This window comes from Bacillus rossius, chromosome 2 (genome assembly GCF_032445375.1).
Source record: "Bacillus rossius redtenbacheri isolate Brsri chromosome 2, Brsri_v3, whole genome shotgun sequence".
NCBI lineage: Eukaryota > Metazoa > Arthropoda > Insecta > Phasmatodea > Bacillidae > Bacillus > Bacillus rossius.
The window spans coordinates 22,141,064-22,156,069 of record NC_086331.1 but is presented as its reverse complement, the minus strand read 5'-3'; the positions used below and the strand labels follow the sequence as shown (position 1 = coordinate 22,156,069).

General features: G+C 36.0%; 1 protein-coding gene across 1 annotated transcript in view; it reads left to right on the top strand.

Moving 5' to 3' along the window:
• Positions 1-15,006, top strand: part of LOC134529166 (SID1 transmembrane family member 1-like) — a 93,197-nt gene that overhangs the window by 59,404 nt on the left and 18,787 nt on the right. Inside the window, exons 12-13 of the mRNA XM_063362987.1 lie at positions 8,184-8,294; positions 9,063-9,190. Of these exons, the coding sequence (XP_063219057.1) occupies positions 8,184-8,294; positions 9,063-9,190 (239 nt within the window). The remainder of the gene's footprint in view (positions 1-8,183; positions 8,295-9,062; positions 9,191-15,006) is intronic.

Here is a 15,006-nt window from a genome sequence, read left to right as displayed (position 1 = left end):
ATGCTGTCACTCACAATGCTAGACGGCTTTGCTTTAAACCCACTTTAACCTTCATGACAAGTCCGTCACCCTACAGGCCACCTCTAAAGAAAATATGTCAATAGACAGTTTATTTTTACTGGTTAGTTTACATTTTTTACTGGTTAGTTTACATGTACGTTTTCTGCTGGCCGTAGTTAAATACACTAGAACCCCGATGTCACGAACCCCGGATTTAACGAAGCAGTGATTTTACGAATACATTCTCGGGAACCGTCAAAAAATTGGATATTTTGACCAAAATGTGAAAATCAGAAGAAAAAAATTAAAAAAAAAAATTAATGAAAGATCATTAAAATCTGTTAATTTTAACACACAGCGTATTTTTGTGTCGGCTTTAAAACTGCCAATAATGTTCATGTAAGAATAACAAAAAAATAATGGGACATTTCCTTTAAAAATACGGCAGCAGTAGCTTGTGCAACGTAAGTGGGAGCGCGGGAATATCGTCTAGACAGGCTGGCGGCAGCACAGGCGGCGGATGCGTGACGTCATACGGCTTACCTCTCCTTCCCTTGTCCAGACTTCAAGGTTCATCCCTCCCAGGCATACAAACCATTGTGTCTCTCTCCCCCTCCTCCCTCAACGTCCTTTGGCATGTGATACTGTCAACATCCTTCCTCCCCTTCTCCAAACTGCGTGCAACGAAAGCAAGGTTTGTATAGTCCATTTATGGTAAAATGAAAAATTTTTAAGGGCCCCTGCGACAGCCATTTACCGTTAATTGTTTTGATACACTTTGTTAGTTACACAACATTATTTCTGCTGGAAAATCACTGAAACTTCAAAATTTCTTTAATGGAAAAATTTAGCAGGGCCGTAAAAGTATTCATTTTTGCCGCAAATGAACTATACTTGCCCTTCCTGCCGGACAACATTCTCGGCGCGTGACGCATGGCAACTAAAGTCGTGTGCCGCGTACAGCCACGAAAAACCTACGCGATTTCCAAACTATACTATATATCCGACTGGAGTCAGTTTACGAAAAGCATTTAAGAATTTGTTAATGCCCAACTGGTTCTATTGAGATAAAATGGCTAAAAGGCATGTTTTCGAAGTTTTAGGTGTAAAAAACTTACAAATTTCTTGACTGTATCATAGGGGAATGCATTACACCTTTATCTTTATTTTTCCGCCATATAATGTTACGGTCACCGCTCAAATTTCACAGTTATCTGACGGGAACGAGATGACTGCGCGCCAGTTCAGAGCCTTGCACTTAGAGGTTTTACCGCGCTAAAACTACCATTGAGCGTCGCTCTTATAATCCCGCTTCACTAACACACACGCTGACCAGACGGCGCCCTAAAACTGATTAGAGGAAGCATGTAGAAATGCAAGGCAGGAAATTTTTCCAGCTTATCAACCAGGACCCGGGCAAGTCTTGACTATCAAGCTTTTCACATTAAAATATAAGAGACTTGTATTGTGTAATTTCGATGTTATTTAGCTGTTTTTCTTAAAAATCGATTTTTTCGCATTTTCCATATAAATTCGCGGAAAATTTCGCGATTTCACGATTCACCATATAATCGTGGCCCTAGTTATTGCTCGCGCGAGAGGCGAGACGTGGAATGTTAGAAGAAAGATAAATGCGGTGTAGACAGACGGCAGCCAGTGTGTTTCCTGCGCGGGGAATAAGTGGCGTGGCCTTTTTTTTTATGCTGGGTGAAGCGACCTTTTTCTATCAACTCACGGGAAAAGATAATTGCTTGAGCTGTCAGAATAAACATCGCTGCGGTAGTTAAAACAAGTCGAGGCGGGCGTGCATCCAGTCGGTCGCTGTGTATTGTCAACCGATAGTAATCAAAATCAAGAGAAATCCAGCAGGTAGCTTTGCCTTAACTGCGTACCACACTAGACACTCGCAAAAAGCTAAACGTAAACACATTGCCACAAAAACCTTTATCTGCACCCTGCCGGCAAAGGGACGTGGAATGGGGGTTGTTAAGCGCTGACAGCGGTCGACAGGAAGCACCCGGCAAGAGAAACGCAGTAACATGCTACTCACCACAAGAATTTTTTTTTTTTCCGGTTTTTATTCGGATTTTCGGCAATTTTTTCACGGTACCCTCGAAATCGGGTTGTAATAGAGAGGTGGTCACAATAAATGGGGTCGCAACAAAAAGGTTTTACTGTAATTTGTTGGTTAGTAAAATTAATTTTTTTTTCTCAAAGCAATCTGAATAATTGGTCATCCAGAAAGCTGGAGTATGGATTAATGGGAGTTCTACTGTATGTATATTTTTTTCACATTAGTGATGATAATATTTTCCCACTATGTTTCTGTCAGGCTACGAATTTAGGAGATGCCTATAACAAATGGCTACTTGGAGTCAGCCACCATAATAAAATAACATCCCGGACTCACAGGATGAAAGGAAAGATGAAAATAATGAATGATAAGAAAATACTAAGAGGGAAATAAATATCAATATATGCGAATATCAGTTTTTTTAGTTCAAATAAAAAATTAATACATACATCAATTTATTCACGAATTCGAATAGTAAGAATGAGAATAAGAATCCCACGAAAAAAATTTTTTCATGATATGCAACAACTTTGGAAAATTAGACAAATATTACTAAAGTAAAAGGTTGGGCAAGTTAATTATGGAAAATGTTTTGTTAAAATATTTCAATTATGAAAAAACTGTTTTTTTATTATGCAGCCAACGTAACTTAACCTGACCAACCAACCTTTCATATCAGTTCCTATTTGCCTTATTTTCCACAACTTGCCACTCTACTAATTGAGCCAGAAAATTTTTGCAAACCACAAAATACTGGGAAATATATTGCAATCTATTTTATGAAAAACCTGAATCTTTTTTTAAAATGCTGCATTTCCAAATTAGTGATTGAATGAGCTCATGTTTACATATTTAACCCCTAGTTATTCACGAGTTTTCGTTGTAAACGGCACCCAGGTAAATTATATTTTAGTTCTACAATATCATAGACACAATATTTGCTAATTTTATCTGGAATATTAAACCATTATTTATGTTTTTTATATATTTTTGAGTCACAACATCTGTTTTATCATAGATAAATACAACAAGTAAGCTGCTATTTTGTACTAATGATTTATATGCTGTTGAAACTACGATGATAATTTTTTTTAAAGCCCATCTCAATGAAGTGTCCCGTGTTTTGTGGTGGTGTTGTCCATGGTTGATGACATTTATTTTTACCCACTTCTGGCTAGTGTGATGAAAAGAATACAAATAATATTTTGTTTTCAAGTTTGAAATGACAAATATGCTGTGTTTTGAATTGTTTACATGATTTTTTCCATTTCTGTTTTAACAGGACAGTAGTAAAATGAAAAAAAAGTTTGGATACTTGTTGCATGTTTAAAATTTTGCTTATTCATGTTTTTGATTATGAAGTCCCATTAAACATCAAAAAAGGGTATTCAGCTGTGAATGTTGGCGTATGAAAAATCCACGAGGTATTCGTAAGCAAATGAATATTCATTATTTTAAAGTTTAAGCATTAGAGATTGAATCAAATATGAATAGCTTATTATTCGTATTCGAAATTTTGAATATTCACACAGGCCTAGTCTGTAGTTAACTTCTTAGCTTCAATTTCACGAGCCACAGTTCTTATAAAAGCCTTCACCACGTTGAGATTCTGCGAGAATAATTTCATGAAGCTTCAAGAGGAGGTCTACACTTAAGTTGTAATGGGACATTGGTGAGAGTACTCGGTACCTTTCAGAACTGTGTTGACAGAAACTCAAATAAGGACCAAAATTATTTATCGGCAAAAGAAAACTGTAACATATACTCCAGAAACAAGGTAATTTACAAAACTACGAAAATGAGAACATCATGTAGCATGCAGAAATTCCATTTTATTTAACTTTCTTTTACAAAGGGTTTAAAGTTTCAAAATACTTTATGTTGCACGGAACAAATATTTATTATGTTAATTAGAGATATACTTGTACCAGGTACCTATAACTTAATCCTCAATGTTTAAACACCAGAAAATTAACCATATCATCAGGCCCATAAAAAAACTCATAAAATTTAAAAAATAAATTTATCTCAACATCTTAAAGAAATACATCAAGAACTAATGTGGACTTAAAAAGGGAAAATGTGATTTTAAATTAAGGAAAATAGTAATAAAATGCAACGAAAATTATAAAAAAAAATACTAATATGTCAGCACGAATCTGGCCCAGAGGGCCAAAAAATATTACTTTGAAATTATAAAACCAACAAAGTATAAAACCATCATTTTAAAACTTTTATTTCTTCAAAAAAAATTTACTTTGAATAATAAAACTAACCTGAACTTTCAAAATACCATTTTAATATTGTTTATTCTGTTCCATTAGTAACAACTTTAAACTTTTTATCAACATCCAAACTATTGTTCTCTGTATAAAAATACAATCCAAGCAGTGATGAAGGAAGAATAATAAATAAAATTCAATGGTGGTTACAACTAAATTTACAATACAACTAAACAAAATTCGTGTTTTTGAACATGTAAAAATTCCATTTTACTACATTTATTTTACATAGTTATGCTATAATATGCTTGTGGATTGCATCTTAATAACATACAGCATTAAGAAACTCTTTTCAGATATCTTCATTTCTCTTGACAGATATTATTTTGATAGTTCAACACAATATTGTTATGTTTTTGCTGAAACATTCCTCATAAATTTTATTTTTATTTCTCTTATTTTTCCAGCTTCTGCCAGCCCACTCTCCAAATATGTAATGTGTAGTGATATTTTTTTTTACATAATTACTTAATGTTTTATTTCTGGCCATAATGATTTAACAATGATGATTAAAAAGGAACAACTTGCATTAGTAGTTTTATATCAGAGTATATTATCAAACAAAACCAACAACTACAGTTAACCCTTTACATTAATAAGTAATAATTTTAAAGTGCGAGTGGATCATCATCAACATTTTGACTTGTCCCAGGCAGAGGGGAGGAGCGGGAGCGGTCCCCGAACAGGGGTCGCTGCCCAAGAGCAGGGAGAGGTAGGAAGGAGGAGCGGTCCTCCAGAGAGGTCGCTGCCTAAATAATACTGCTCAAGTATTTTTGCCACTTTTATTTACCCAGAATTACTGGGGAGAGCTTTTCGCCTGGCTTAGCTCAGCCAGAGTAAATATACAATGTATGTACATATTCATTAGGGAGGGCACATCTGTACCCTTCCTGTGCATACATATTCGAATTACAATGCTCTTTACATTCACTTGTATAATTTAAAGGCTTCTTGATACAACACTGGGTATTTACATATTTGTCCTGAATTAGGCTGGGCAGGTAGACAAAGTTTCCTTAATTTACATTCCCCTTTGTCTGCCATCTATGGGCGGGTGGCGAACTAACTTTCCTCCCCATAGATTATGTAGGATGGGTGGCGCACTTGGGGCTTGTGCTATCATACCAGCCGAGGCCAAACTGGTGGACATGACAATTTATAACATTACATTATTACTACTTCCCTATCTGAACCACGAATACAATATTTTCTATTGGCTTTACCTCTGTGGTGAACTCACCTAAACCATCACTGCAGCTGAGAGACAATACGTCGACTGACGGTTGCACATCTCCCTCACGGGTTCAACGTCAGGCTGCAGAATTTTCTGGGGCGGCTCCTTGCTGCCATCCTAGTTTAGTCTCGTCGAAGCATGGCCTGTGGCGGCCACTTGCTATCGTGACGAAGGCAAAGATCCTGTTCCTAAACATTTTCCACGTACTTATCAACTCTGGCATGTGCCCAGGCTAATGTTTCTGCGGTCATTTCCTTCTACGGCTCCGAGCGTTGCTCCGATAACTTCATAGACCAAGCATCATCTTCCGCAGCCCGCATATATGAAGCTTAAGATTCCTGTCTACTTTATCTCACAACAGTAGGTAACAATGGGCAAAAGTATGCTCTTGTTTACATATGTCATTTGGTATGATGATTACACCATGACTAATGACCAACCTGACCACCTTCATCCACGAATGAAGGGAGGTGGTCACGTGTCCCCCACAACCAATCACATGTAAGCTTAAGGCACACTTTCAAAAATCAGCAAATCAAAGCACAAGTTACATATAAGTAAGGGCTTTCCCTTCTCTGTCTCTTTCTAATTTTGATGATACATTTGTCCTTGAGTTCCCACGCTCGGTGGGGAACTACCATTGCTGTCTCTCTCGTGCACTTCAAGGCACACCTGCTTCTCTTTTTGTCTCTCTGACAAAGGATAATAGCAAAGAATAAGTAAAGAAAAATATATGACTAAACTTGAAAACTTCACCAATCAGCGAAATAAGAAATAATGACTTTTAACGACTTTGAAAGTTTAAATTAAGCAAATTAACAGACATACTTAAAAACATAAACTAGTGAGAAATAAGAGCAAAACAACACATTCACTCAGCCAATATTTACTTTTAAACAGAAAACCTAACCAAGTACTGAAAATGATCAAAAAAATTATAAAATTATTTATGCCAATGATTTATATGTTCAGATGGTGAGGGCTTTCAATGCTACAACCTGTGCATTATTGCCTCAACTGGACTCAAACGTGAAGCTGAGTTGTAACGTATGGCAGGTGGCACTTCCGCAGGGAAATCCCACACAAATCATAAAGAAATTCATTTGAGAGAAAAATTGTAATCAAAAGTTACTGCACTCAAGAAATAAATTCATTTGAGAGGAAAATTGTAATTAAGTCATGGCACTCAAAAATTTTTCAATACAGTTTGCAGAAAGAATGCACATAATTGTGTTTTTACTGTGTATGTATTGAAAATCACATGTCACGATTCTCTGTGTTTACTAAAACCTGCCAATATTAATTAAGTAAGTCAAGCCTTCTGTGTTTTACATGTTAAATGTAACCTATAACATTTTTTTAATTTGTCATGAAACAATTACTCAAATTCCAAAGCTCATATGGTAATTTTTTTATACATAATTATATAAAATTCTTGCCCAGTGCTGTACCCTGAAAGGTACAACACTAGATGGTTGTTTTACCCTGAAAGGTGCAACACTAGACACTAGTTTTTAATAACAAGCAAGAGAAGTGCTTTGCATACATATCATTTTATTTTCAAACTAAATTTGAAACAATCATGAACATTGAATGGCTGAGCTGGCAACGACTGGGCTCCATCAAGGGCTGGCGGGAACCGGCCCGAAGCTAGGCAGCACAGCTGCTGTAGTTGCTTGCTCTGCTTTCCATTTGCACTGGAGTGTCATTGCAGGGTTGCTTAGAGACGTGAAGCGGCCCAGTGTAGTGTCGGAAAACTGAAAGATTACCATCTATACTACAAATAATTTTAGCTCTCATATACAAGTTCACTTTACCACTAACTGAGCATACTTATTGAGAATTATCAATGTTAATTAACTTCTTATATGACAGATGAGTGCTATAGATTTAAGTTGTAGATATATAAATTAACTTTTATTTGAAGTAACTACTTGACCGAGAAATTATTTACAAGTTAGGAATTCACATTTAATAGAACAATTAATCTTCTTTCAATATCAAACTATAACAATACTACTAATAATTGTGTGAGTGAAGATATTTTCACGATCATCTCATTATTTTGCTTTTACTCCATGTTTCAGCCCTTTTTCTCCTTAATTTGCTTTGTACACCAAGTTTTCCACCTGCTTTAGCTCAATTCTATCTAATTCTAAATTCTTTGTTCTTTACTTTCTGTTCCTCGATCTCACCATCTTAACTCTTTGTGAAGCTAGATTTTATTCCACATTTTCTCAAGCACCTAATGATTTCTGCACGTTATTGAATTTGTAAATTTATTAAAACCACCAAATGAAACTACAATCTTAAATATTTTATAAGATATCCAGTATGTATTTATATTTTACCAAAGTATCAGTGGTATAGAAGTATTGACAGTATTGAGGCATAATACTTATCTAGCTGCTTAAATACTTACGATCTTTACTTAATTTAAGGTCTATGATAGCACTTAATATAATTTGTGGCTTCAATATGTTCATTTAAGTCTGCTAAAATTACTGCATAAATTTATTAAAATTAATGGTGAAAATATTTTCGAAAAGTTCTCAGTGTAAGATAATGTCTTAAGTATTATTTTTCTTTTCAGATGTTGGCATATTCAAACGAACATTGTCTGTGATAAAACATGACTTCCTGGCTAATCCTAGAGATTGCATTCGACCAGTATACCCCAACAGAATGGTGCTTCTTAGTTTAGGCAAGTGATACATTTTCATGGTTAATTGGTTTAGCAGATATACTGTGTGTTCTTTCTGTTCATTATTTTGGTTTTTTAGTGGATGTATATTTAGTAAATGCCAAAAATACGGAGTGATGTGGCATAGTGTTAAGTCACTGGACTCACATTTTGTCGGACTTGGGTCTAATCCTGGTATCCAATGTATTTTTGGAGGCAGATGTTGAAATTGCTCTTTAATGTATGCCATGCCAGTTCCTTCCTCAGTGCCTCTAATTTGATTTATTCTGTGCTTCTATCTCTAATGACCTTGCTGTCAATGCAATGTGAAGCCCAGCAAAAAAAAAAAAAAAAAAATTAACCTTTAAAATGTGTTTGAAATTTCTCCAGTTTTTTATTAGTATCATAACAATGTAATATAATTTTTTTAATTGCTGTATTTTTTTAGTTGCCTTGTTCAGAATGAACGTGCAGCCTCTTTTCAAGTGAAAGTTAGCAAGTGCATGTTGTTGTACTTGCATACTAAGAATTAATTTAGTACTACTGTGGCATACTTTTGTAAATAGTACTCAACTTAATTATGTACTGTTTATTATTCTTAAAACAATTTCTTTTGATCTTAATTTATAGTGGTTTTGTTTTTAGTTGGGAAAATAAAAAATAAATTATAACTACATTTTAAACAGATGTTTGTCTTAAAATAAAAACTTATCACTCATTTTAATTCCTGCAGTTCGAGTTAGGTTTTTTGAAGAATTAGAAGTTCTAAATCATTGATAATGATTTCAGGTAATATTTTCAATTGGCTGTTGGCTGGTTTTGGACTTCTGTATCACTTGCGAGACTTTGCTACGTACCTTCTTGCCATATTTATGGTGAACCTCGTGCTTTACACCACATTCTACATTGTCATGAAGGTAAACACTATGTTGGTTGTCTTTTATGTAGTTTTTTTTACATCCTTTGTTAGCTTTTGCTTTTTAGCCACTTTGCTTGCCATTCTTTAAACTTTTGACCTGCTACAAGTGCTTCAAAGAAATTCATTTGAGAGAAAAATTGTAATCAAAAGTCACTGCACTCAAGAAATAAATTCAGTTGAGAGGAAAATTGTAATTAAGTCATGGCACTCAAAAATTTTTCAATACAGTTTGCAGAAAGAATGCACATAATTGTGTTTTTACTGTGTATGTATTGAAAATCACATGTCACGATTCTCTGTGTTTACTACAACCTGCCAATATTAATTTAGAAAGTCAAGCCTTCTGTGTTTTTCATGTTAAATGTAACCTATAACATTATTTTTAATTTGTCATGAAACATTTACTCAAATTCCAAAGCTCATATGGTAATTTTTTTATACATAACTATATAAAATTCTTGCCCAGTGCTGTACCCTGAAAGGTACAACACTAGACGGTAGTTTCACCCTGAAAGGTGCAACACTAGACACTAGTTTTTAATAACAAGCAAGAGAAGTGCTTTGCATACATATCATTTTATTTTCAAACTAAATTTGAAACAATCATAAACATTGAACATGTTCTCTGGTTCATACACTTGGTCTCGTAGTACAGTAGTACTCATGAATGGTTCACTTTCTGTGAACACAATATAATATGTAATTACACACCTGCAAATATAAGATTAAATACAAATTATTTAAAAAGACCTGTGCTTTGAATATTATGTTTACAATACATTTACTGAAAATGCAATTAAGGCTGTACAATATTATATTACAGTTCACCTGAACTTTAATGAAGACTGAACTTTCCTATATACCTTGGCTGTCATAAATTTATACACAACAAAGAAGTTAGTGACAGCACAATATTTAAAAATTCTCACAACATTATTTCATTACAAACAATTTATAAAATTATAACATTATTTCTCACAACCTGAGAAATGTATAGTTCAAATGTCTGCAAAATTTCGATCACAAAAAGAAACATGAAATCTGAGAAAATATTTAACTGATTAAATGTATATTTTCCTTAGTTTAACTGTCCTAGCTTATACCCGCTCGCGGTAGTGGGTTTGAATTACTTCTATTACGGCATCACTGTTGTGAGGCGGCATCGATAAGCCCTCACAGCGAGTGTAGCACTCGCTGACTGTCTGCACTTGTTCACGATGTCCTCGCTACCTTGATCCTGCTCGTCGCTGCAGCACACCCGGACACCTGCCTCCAAAGTCTCATGCTGCGTCTCGGCTGCTGACTCACTCGAACATTTTGGGAATGGAGAGTGAACTCGTAGCTGCACAGTCTCCAACTAATCCAAGTGAATTACCTCGTATATGATGCTCGTGTTCCGTACAGCAGCGAACACAACTCCTCGGAAAGACACTCAGTTCGCTCGTCACTCGTCCTGTGTAAATCCTGTGGTTAAAAGAATACTTAAACATTTCATCTGCCCACACCTTATGCCTGACGACCTTATTGACATAACTGCCTTACGTTTCAATGTTGAATTTTACTTAAATGAAACGTTACTCATTTCCAACAGAATCTTACAGCAACAAACTTCAGTGCTCTTAATTAGCTCATAAACTCCGTCTCGGTTTCCTTGGCTTACTTGCTACCAAGTTCCCAAATTATATTGTCCATAGTAGACATATCTCGCACAACTCCACATTTGAGATACTCGTTACCTCTTCACTCGTTCCAGGTTCCGCACTCGTCCTCGGCGGAGATGGGTTAAGTCCTTGTTGCAAAATAAATATTGTTGCCTTACCAGATGACAATGTCTAAGCTCAGCTGAGTCTTCAACGCCTCTCTATCAGGCAGCATGACGTTGCGTGGCAGCGATCGGGCGGCAGTCGGTGCGATGTGAGAGCAGCTTCAGCACACACTCTTCTCCTCCTTGCTGGGGTCCCCTGTTTATACCAGCAAGCCTTGTAACGAACAATTCTTTCCAGAATGTCCTATACAGTAGTCTCCACTTGGTTGCGTGGTGATGACATCATGGCTGGCGCAGGCAGCCAACTTCTGAAAGTGGCGACGGGCCTGCGCGGCGACGGTAGAAGTTGGCGGGTGGCCCACCACCAGGTGCCGCGGGTAGCTTGCCACCCGGCAGCAAGCAAGGAGGCTAGCCTGCCTCCAGGGGGCAATACTCGGTGCACACCTGAGTCTCGTGCATAAAAACCTGTATGTTACACACGTAACAATTCTCCCCCCCCCCCCCCCCCCCCGTCCCTGGCCTTAACAAAAAGACACATCTCTTAAATACACCAAAAAAACAGGAGGCCAATCTGCCTGTCTTTTATAAATACAAAGACAATCAATAAGTATAAGTTATAGAATATAGCATTAATACAACTCATTAAATCAATATTTGGGACAACACTATTCTTAAGAGTTTGTTCTAACAAACCTTTCTGTGTGAGATATCTACATGGGTCTTAAAAATAATATTTTTCTCCTCATCATCCAAAAGTAAGGTGTTTGGTGTTAAAAACTTTATGATTTTATAAGGACCGTTATATTTTAAATACAGTTTAGCACTAAACTTATCCACTGCCTTGCTAAGATGATGTGTCTTAACTAGTACTAAGTCATTGACATCATAGTCAACTTCTTGTCGTCTTTGGTCATATTGCTTCTACTATAATACTTTAGGTGAGCGCTAGCCTCTTCCCAATGCTGATGAGCCCGTGCTTCATTTCCATCCAGACCATCATCCATTTGTAAATCCCATATATTATCCAATGAATGCAATAGGTCCCTGCCAAAGAATACTTGCGGCGGTGTTTTTCCTGTTGCGTGACTTATACTGCAATTTATTATCCTTTCCGGATAAATGTTTTATAAGAAACCTAAACCTACTAAGTCTCTCCAATCATTGGCCAAGCTTACCTAATTGTTTTTTCGATTTCCACAGCCTGGTTATCAGTGCACAGTTCAAATTCTTTGGACCCCAAATAATCTGCCTGTAATACACATCTAATATGATTTACATGTTTCTCCAGGGTCTGACTATAGATGATAATGTCAGCCATATAATTAGTGACGAATTTTCCAAAAAATGGTTCCAATACGCTCAGCATAGGGGTTGGACACCAAAACTCACCCTGAATGGAATACGGTTACATTCGAATAACCCTCACGGTTTAACAAAAGCTAACACATGTTTACTCTTTTCGTGTATTTGACATTGGTAAAAAGCTTGGTTTAAATCTAATACTGCGTAATATTTCTCTTGTCCTAGATGTTGAAAAACTAGGTCAGCCTGACTGATGGGATAGGGGTATATTGAAATACACTTCCAAACCTCTCTGTAATCCAGACAAGCTGGTATTTTCCAGGTTTTCCATTCTTCCCTACCAAAAAACTCATAGACTAGCATACGTACTTTGTGAAGGAGCAATAATTTTTTCATTGAACAGTTTGTCCAAGATTTTGCAAAATGCCTCTCTCATAGGACCTAGAACCGAATAGGGTTTAAACTGTACAGGAACATCATCTTGTATAGGGACTATGTATGGTTCCACATTAAATTTTCCTATTTTTTCACAAATTATGTCATTATATTCGTCTGCTATTTGCTATTTTTTTTATTTGCTCTTCCTCTAAATGAGTGAACCTATTAATATCCTCATGTAAAACTAGCTCCATTTTTTAATCTCTAACCCTGGTTCTGAGTTTTCCTTGCTTAATGTCCACACAACCACCTATTTCTTTAAGAAAATTGACACCAATAATAATATCATAACTCAAACCAGGGATAATCATAAAATAGTAATCCCAACAGAATTTGCCTTCTTTAAAAAAGGTATGAATAACATTTTGTAATTCCACTATAGTTCCATTAGCCAGACAAAAATATTTAATATCAACTGAAAATTCTTTTAACCTTTGTTGCAGCCTGGCTTGAGCTAATCGCTCATAACATTCTTCCTTCATCAAAGTATTGCTGGAACCTGTATCTATTAAAGCCAGGATTTCTTCTGCCTACGCGCTAACCTTAACGTACGGTAATTTATTCACATTACTCGTATTTCCTTTTCCTATTTTTCGGCATATTATTCTTTCTATTTTCACGACATTCTCTCCACTTATTCCCCTTTCCGCAACATAAATAACACCTAAAGTTTTTTCTAACTTTCATGTTATCACCCATTTCTTTAATATTCTGAATATTATTTATTTTACCTTTGACTCTCTCCCTAGCTCTTCTTTGGGGTACTTTGTAAAAAACAAGATTTGGCCAAGTGGCTTCTTTGACCACAAATATAACATCTGACGCTATAACTTTTTGTTAAATTTTCAGTAACGGGTTTCCTTTCTACGTGAATCTCGTCACACCCAGTTTCGCGATTTTGAAGACGATTTTATGTTTTAGCAACTATTTCTTTCAATTCCGCCATGGTACTTAGGTGGGTGGCTATACAATACTGTTTAAGTTCAGGCCTCAAATTATCAACGATAATTTCTATTAATTCTGTGCCGGGATATGGGTTACTCAACACATCCACATCGCATATCACTCACAAAACCCAAGCCTGTTTCACCTGCGCACTGTTTACGGCAAAGAAATTTCTTGTGCAAGTATTCCTTAGCGCGTCCATTACAACTTAACTGTAATAAACATTCTTTGACGTCATGCCAATTACTCTTGCAATTAACTTGGAACTCTTAACATTAACAGCTCAAACAAAACATTATCACTTATTAAATTCAGATTCCTTATATCATGAACATTTCCCAAAATTAAATATGTTTACTACTTGTGTGTCCGGTAAATTCGGTAATTTATCTAGGACAGGATTTATCAAAAACTTTCTGAAATCATTATGTAGGTCAGTAGACGCAGCAACGTTTCTTTCATCAGCGTCTGCATCCGCGTGGTCCCTGTAAAAGGCATTGTGTGGTAGTACAACAGAAAATATACAAAAAATATTTACAATTCTTAGATGACTTTTCAATGACCTATTCATGTTGAGCCCAGAGATCATGACTAATTCCTACACATGGCACGCTCGCTCGAAAGCAGTGTGGTGCAATTCTTTCCCAGTGCTGTACCCCGGAAGGTGCAACACTAGACGGTAGTTTTTAATAACGAGCAAGTGTTTGTAATTGCTTTCACTTATCATGTATGCACCTTTTTACACCCATTATATAACACTTAGGAAACATCTGTGAAAAATATTTGTGACAGAACAACAAATGCAAACTATGTATATTCTTAAAGTTATAGAAACAGTCCTTAACTAGTAGTAATGACAAGAAAATAAAAAACGAACATGGGGTGTGCGACCCCACCTTAACCCGCGGGGTTGCAGCATGCTCTTTAAATGCAACTTGCCCACACACACACACGGCACATCGAGCTTGAGGGCAGGGCGTGGACTATGCCTATGTTTAGTCATGAAACATTAATATTTTGTCAGGTATGCATGTTCTTGTTAAAATGACAAGCAAGACATGTAGATACATTTAAAGATTAACATCCAAATCAGCAAAAAAAAAAAATGGGACCATAGCCCCAAAACTAAGCCATATTGTGCATCCAATGCTTGGTATGTCCCGTATTTTAGTGTTTGTGTAAAACAAAAACGAAACAGTGGTATTTTTATACTGGTTGGAGTGATTCTCTGGGACTGGAGATATGAAAAAATATTTAAGTATTTTAATGTAAAATTAGCAAAACATGATCTCACATTGACCAAATGAGTTAAGCTTTACAAGGAAGTTGAGATGTTTAGTATAAACTGTAAAATGGTTTTAGTA